This window comes from Saccostrea cucullata, unplaced genomic scaffold (genome assembly GCF_032062105.1).
Source record: "Saccostrea cucullata isolate Sc308-1 unplaced genomic scaffold, CSIRO_AGI_Scuc_v1 ctg1266, whole genome shotgun sequence".
Lineage (NCBI taxonomy): Eukaryota > Metazoa > Mollusca > Bivalvia > Ostreida > Ostreidae > Saccostrea > Saccostrea cuccullata.
In genome coordinates, this window is record NW_026921947.1 from 37,946 (window position 1) to 45,767 (window position 7,822).

The 7,822-nt window shown below is 30.2% G+C and overlaps 1 protein-coding gene across 1 annotated transcript; it reads left to right on the forward strand.

Moving 5' to 3' along the window:
• Positions 1-1,495: 1,495 nt before the first annotated feature.
• On the forward strand, positions 1,496-4,038 carry LOC134260949 (uncharacterized). Its single transcript, XM_062743467.1, has 3 exons — positions 1,496-2,165; positions 2,511-2,819; positions 3,336-4,038. Exons 1-3 carry the CDS (start codon positions 1,949-1,951, stop codon positions 3,788-3,790), a joined length of 981 nt encoding a protein of 326 aa, XP_062599451.1. The 5' UTR covers positions 1,496-1,948; the 3' UTR covers positions 3,791-4,038.
• Positions 4,039-7,822: the final 3,784 nt, after the last annotated feature.

Below are 7,822 nucleotides of genomic sequence, written 5' to 3' on the forward strand. Positions count from 1 at the left end.
TCTTACAGTTCCGGAAATTGCAAAGGGTAAGTTTGAAAGAATTTCTGATTTCATAAAAGAATAATTGTGTTACTCTTTGAGTTTCTTTTTTTTCTGAGATTCAAAGTATGCATCCTCCCTTATGTTGTATTAGATTTTTTTTTATTTTGTTAACCCTTAATAAGTGAAATTAAAATTAATTAACCTTATTTCTTGTTATATAGGTTTCTTAATTAAAATCTGCCCATTCATTATATTATAAGAGAAAATTACCTTCCATCAGGATCCTTTGACTAATGAGTATTATCTTCTTTATATCTTTGTATCTAGACAATTATAAGCTGTCTTTCAAAAATAATCGAATGCTAAGTTAAAAAATGTACAATGCTGCACTGAAAAAAAAGAAGAATGATTAAACATATTAATCGTTGCTGATCCGGACTAAGCATTGTTGTTGCTCTTTTTAAACATTGTCGTTTGCTTAAGTAAATTTCATTTTGATACTGGTATCCCTCACCTTTATTTTGTTTTTAAGGTCAAGTGAAGGGTTTATATACCAAAGGGCTGATATACGTATAGATATACAACATTAATAAATTTATATGATATATGCTTATTTATGAGTTTTGTTCAGCTTTAAAATATTTAAAGATAAAAAAAATCAGATAAATTAGATGTTGCTAATCCTGTAGCATATCGTTTAAATGGACTATTAACATTTTTTTATTGTTTCTTTAAAGACATCATATTAATTGCTTGCAATAAAGATTATGAATCATATTTATTTTTTCTGTGTCTGAAGTAAAAATCAAGCATACGCATATTAAGAAAAACATGAACATTTTATATATTCGTCTATTTCAGTTTACAGGAGAATGCAATGTAAGTAAAAAAAATTAATGTTGCATTTGTATTACTATCAGAGAAGTAAGAGGGATATTTTCTCTAACAAGACATTGGCTACAATGGACCAATTCCTTCTGTTTCAATGTTCTACAGAAGCTTGTGACTATAGATTTGTAAAAATTGCGTTTCAAAACATTGTAATAAATACTAAACAGCACTTGAAAACTTTGCTTTGCTAAAGTGATCACAAGGAATACTTTGGTTTACTTTTAATCAGCGATAATCTGGTTTACTATAATGTACAATTGAGTATAACTATATTAAAACTTTGGCAATATTCAAATTTTGAAGTACTAAAGTGAACACTTTAACACTAGAGGCAAAATTTTGAAAACCTTGATTTACTGAAGGGAATACTTTAAACTTTGATTAGCAATTTAAACGTAATTAATTTTCAATACTGTGTAAGCATGCACAGTTTTAGCAAGAATTTAATTTTGGAATTATAAGGCAGGGTGCTGAGAACGGAAAAATCAAACATCGCTTAAAGATAACATTTTTTGTAATAGCTTCTCTAGTAAGCGTATTAAAATCGCTAAATATTACCTCTTGCAAAAAATATGATTTTTAAGGAAAAAGAACTACATTTTTGTTTTGCTAAAATTTCCACTGATACGGTGTTCACTATTTTGTTAAGGAATAAATAAATCTTTATTTTTACATCCAGACTCTTTACAAGAGAAAGAAAATTTACTATTAGAATTCTGGAATTGGTTGACCAAAACATACAAGACCTTAAAAGTTCGACGGCTATACATCGGCCAAGAAAATGCAGGAACTACCGGATTAAACAGAGAAGTTATAATCCTTGTTATTGACGATTTCAGACTTATAAAGGAAACTAAGTTCAACTACTACCAAAATTCTTTTTCTATTATTTGCAAATTATTTAGATTTCCATCACCTGAAGGAGCAAAGATTACAGGTATGGAAAAAGATATTGAGTTTGATGAATCCCTTCATCGAAAGATTAGAAAATGTATACAGCATATCTCATCTTCTCTTTTCGAGAAACACTCGAATTTGGAAATCATCAGTGCATCTTGTTTTCGATCTATGAAAAATGGCAAAGAAATTGTTCGAGAACCGTGTATTGTGTTTTATTGTGCTTGTAAAGGGGTTATACCGTTTGGCGAATCAGAATTTCCGAATTTTGTCAACGATATTCAAACTGACGTTAGGGAGGGATTTTTTTTATCAATTTCCTAACGATGGATTTTTCAAGCGATCCACAGATGTACTAGATCCGTTGATGATGGGTGGAAGTATAAGCTCAAAGGGTATTTGATTTCTTCTGTTGATTTCTATAGTTTTAAATATTTTAACACATTAATCCTATAAATGAATTTAGTTGTTTGTTTTAGTCCATATGGAATTAGTAAATTTTTCCCTGTTGATTGTTACATTGTAATGGTTATTCTCTCAATTTTTATGATTAGAACATCACTTATTGTTTTCCTGCAATGTTTTGTAACCTTTTATGACAAAGTTCATACTATAAAATTTTTTGCCTGATTTATGTTAAAATGCATCAAACGAATGAATGCTTTTATCATTTAAAATTTATTTTCCAATCAAACAAATTATTTGTAAAATAAAAAAATCTTTGAAATTATTTTACATAGATTTCTTAAAAGGAGGAACACTTGGAGGGTTCGTAACTTTAAATAACGGGGATGTAGGATTCATTACCTGTGCTCATGTACTCTTCAATCTATCAACCCAATGTGATAAAAGAGCTCATTTTGATGTAGTGCAACCAGCATATAGTTATAACAATACCAACAATGTTTGCGGTGTTCATCAATCATCCTGTTTTCCCAACACTCAATTCCAAAACTGTACACTTGACGTTTCCCTTGTGAAACTAACAACTCGAATACCTGAAAGAGGGCTGTTTTCAGACTTAAGCGTTGAAGACCTGCTTGAAAATGGTATATTTTTTATGTAGCAATATCAAAGTTAAGTTTGTAATTAATTTTTTTAATCTAATACTTATATAAATATTCTTCTGAGTAATAAATAAGTATATATTTTTTATTTCATATTAGGGGAAAATAAATGGAAATGTGACTGAAATGAATCTCAAATGTTGACTTTCCTTCTATGTATGTTTCAAAAATCATAACCTGTCAAAAATATCCAATAATGTCAGAATGTTTTATGTGAAGTGAAGCAAATGACAAAAATATGTTTTTTGAAATTAAACTTCAAATAACGATCTGTAGATAGCAGTAAAGATATGACAAAACAATCATTAAATGAATAGATGTATTACAATGATGAACGTTTCATGTTTTTGTCATTTGTTTATAGCCTTAATGGCAGATACTTATAGATAATAAATTTTACCTATATGCAAGTCTGACTGAATAAGTCCTCACATGGATAATCAGTCAATTACATTCATTAATATATATCAATTTTTATCCATATTTTTGATGATATAGGATTTAACATTGAAAATCTTCCTGAATATAGTGAGGGTACTATACGGGATTATCGCCAGGAGCACTTTGCCCATCTACGAGATCCTTGTTTTAAATGGGGAGCAAAAACTGGATTTACAAAAGGTGCACTACGTTTAAACGGAATATCTGTCAGATGGACTGACGATGTAATAGATCTAGGTAAACCATCATCTCAGTGTTCGTATGTGTACCATTCCCAGCTGGAATGTTTGGGAACCGGTACATCTTTTGCCCTTCCTGGAGATTCTGGTGCATTCGTTTTCCAGCTTGATCCAATGGCAACCAAAGAGGACCAGCATCGCTTTCACTGCATTGGAATGATTGTGGGCGGCACATCGGATTTCAAAACAATTGTAACTCCAATTGGACCCATACTCGAAGCTTTTAACGTTAAAATGCACGCATTTCCTCAAGAGAAAATGGATGAATCTTAAAAATATAATGTTGAATAATGTGCATATTTTGTTATCTTAAAGTAATTAAAATGTTCAAAAAGTAACACGGTTTTCAAATTTCGATTGAAACATATACTTTTGAACTGAATCACTACTTTTATACTAACATCTAATTTAGTGTACTATAGACTTACTATGATGTATCATGATGTGCTGTTGTAAAATTTTAAGTACTTACCCAAACAAACTATAATCAGTTGAAAATATGAAAACACATTCATCTGGGAATCCTGATCCAGGAATAATATAATCAAAAATATGATGAACAGAAAAATATTCTTAACTTATGATCAGACTTAAAAAGATGTTTATTTTCGTTTTGGATTGTCAACAATGTTTTAGCTTTACAAGATTTATCCATCTGTTTTTATTTTTGTTTTGTTTACAATATTTTGTTCATCAACATCAACTCTAGCAGCGTAAACTGTATAAGGAAAGAATTTGCTACTAGAAGAATTTTTGTGGAAAGGATCTATATTTCCGAAAAAAAAAACAACAGTTTAATGCGCCTTCTGTTTATCATGTATATCATTTACTTTGACATTTCTTCTTAAATTAATTTGATTTTACAGATATTTTGAATATGAAAAAAGTGTGTGATTCAAGTTAAAAAAAGAAATGCTCTAAAAATTTCCCAACAAGGTTTTCTTGTCTTTTGATTCAAATATGTTTTCTTCATTGTATTTCTAATGTAAAATTCCTTCCCCAATATAAATTATTCATGAGTAAAAAGTATTTTGGAACTATGGTCTTTTAGTATCAGAATGATGCATGTGAACCAGATTTTACATATATTTCATAATACTAGTACTATATACAAAATATTGTAAGATTTTTTTTATGTTGACATATAGCAACTGATACATTTTTTGCAATAACTGGTAAATTTAAATTATATTACATAGAAATAAATGCAATTTTTGTACATTGAATCATTCGAGTTGTGAGAGTGGAAAGACCTAAATAATCATAACTCTTTTTAACGATGTATAATAGAAGTTTCGAATTGACTGTTGAAAAACTAAAGGAAATATTAAAAATAAGAAACATTCCAAGATGAGTACCGGTACTTTATTTTTACGAAAGCGTACAAGTTTGCACGTATTTTTCTTTTTCAGTTGACAATTCCAGCTTTAATCTTCATTGGCTTTTGCAGCATTAATCTTAGCATTTCGAACATTTAATTTGATGATTCAAAAATTAATCTTGTCTTTCCCAACTTTAAAATTGGTAATTCCAACCTTAACCGTGGCTTTAACAACTTTCTATTGAATATTTTTTGCCATTTTCTTCTTAGTTTAAAGTTATTACAAACGTTATTCATGTCAAACTAAAACACTGAAATAGATTGTTGACCAATTAATCTTAGCAATCTTGGAGGAGAGGGCCGAGGTGCAGTCGGGAGTCAGCACATACAATTTATAATTGAGACAAATGCTGACTGGCGTTTTTCATACTAATTGTTAGTCCATTATTAATACACTGAATTTAGACGGATTTTTCCGTTATTTCCTGATCATGACAAGGAATAAACGGCGGTTGTGACCGGTCAGCAGGGGATGCTTACTCCTCCATGGCACCTGATCCCACCTCTGATATTTTAGAGGTCCATGTTTACTCTGCTCCTATTTTTTTTATTGTTTAATGGACTTTGATATTCAATAATATTCGTTATCTCTATATATTTCCATACTTTGTAAGCACAGTGACATTATAATAAACAAATATATACTTGCTATATTATTTTCAATTATCCAGTTTTTTTTTATTTCGATAGACAAATGATAATAATAATTTCATACTAGTGTTTTGAACATATTCTCACTATATAACTCTATATAGACGAATAGTAGATAATTGAAATATTAGTCCACCCGAAAAATATTGACCGTCAATATTTTTTTACTATTGACTTCGCATCGGGCAATATGTCGTTCCTCCGAGGCTAACATAATCAATGTTGCCAGACTATCTGTGCACGCATCTTGTGCACAAAGCTTAATATGAGGATACGTCACCAGATCACGTGTGTCCCAATATTACGATAGTGTGATGCACAACGCAAATGTATAAGGGTAAGAAATATTAAGTATTTATGGATGGAAAAATGAGGTTAATTTATAACTTTGTGAACATGAAATTTTTTTTTTCCAATGATGCTTTTTTGTTTTTCTTTCCATTTTTTGTCCGTCTGAACTATTAATCACTAACACATACTTTTGTTTTAATTGTTGACTTTCGCTATATACTATACATAGTAATCAAAGATTTTTAAAAAGCACTTTCTGTGAATACTACATAAAAATGAGTTGGGAGAAATGATAAAGTGTTCTAAGGTTATGATCTGAATATTATTTAATTTTACAGGCAATAAGATTTCATATTTTCAAAGGGTTCGATGTAAGAAAAAAACCCTTTAAAAACGTATTTAAACGTATACATCAGGTTTTTTTTTGAGAAAAAAATACTTTGTAAACAAGCTCGAAAAGACATGTATGGCAAAAGAAAAATGAGAAATAAGTTGACTTCTTGTTTGATAAAATCATAAGTCTTATCATACACGCCTGCTCATCGATCAGTTGCATAACTAGCAGTTATTTATAACAATTAAAGGAGATCGATTTCGAAATATGCATTAGAAACGAATTTAATTCTAGTACACAGGTAATGCATGTTACTGACCCGATTCAGGCAATGCTAGAAATTTAAGTTAAAATAAAAGAATGTGATTCCATGAGCAGTTTATTTTACTCTAACTTTACACTCTCGTAAAACGCAGTGACCGTGGAGTAGCGATGATATTTGTTTTGAAGCAAGGGCTGGTTGAGCGAAAACGCTGATTGAAAATATTTGATAAATATTCGAAGTAAAACACATAATACCTATGCACGCCATAAATTAGTTCTGAAAGCAATTTCAGGTTATTCATGAGATAAAGATCAAAAAGCTTTAAATTTTATAATTATCATTAAACAATACAAATAATCTTTCAAAATTTTAAAAAGGAATTTCCTTTAAACAAGTTGAACTTGTGAAAAAAATAAACTGTTGATGCAAATCTGTTTTGAGGGTGTGTTTCAATTACAATCACCACTAGAATTATTTATGTGTGAATTATTTACATCATAGATTTTCATAGTTAATCATTGTAAAGGAAAAAAGAATAAATCTTAAATAAATTTTCAGGACATGCGAATAAACCTACCTTCATCATATTTTCAATTGAAATTGATCAAAAAATACGTGTAAGGAATAAAAATCACAAGTATCTAGGCTTTTGAAGAAACGTGCCAGACCTTTATACTAACTAGTATTCTATACTTTAGTTTCTCCTATTTACTTAGATCATTTTATAATGCAAAGTGTTTCCTATCATAGAAAACATCATAAATCACTTCCAATTTCATAACATTGCAAATAAACATTGATAACTAAGGTACATTAAACTAAAGGTACATGTACTGTATTCAATGAGATCTCTAAATGATACCCCTCCCCCCGCCTCCCATATGAATGATGGATAATTATGGAGATAACGAACAGTATTCAATAAAAGTCCATTAAACAATTCAAATAGGAGCAGAGCAAACATGGACCTACGAAACATCATAGGTGTGATCAGATGCCATGGATGAGTGAGCATCATCTGCTGTCCAGTCACACCCGCTGTGTGCTCCTTGTCATGATCGGGAAAAAACGGGACAAATCCGTCGTCAATTCAGTGTCAGTGTATAAATAATGAACTAACAATTAGTATGAAAAACGTCAGACAGCAGTTGACCCAATGATGAATTGTATTTGCTGACAAGATAATTGTATCGACCATAGAACTTACGAAATAATGAATTTAAACTTCGAGCAAAATATCGAAATATGAAACAGATGTGTCAGACTCTGTGGTATCTTTTATCTCAAGCTCACCAGGGTATATCATATCGACGTAGGAATGGAAATTACCATTGTTATTTGACAATACGTCGTCGATATATCTCAATGTTGAGTTGAAGGACT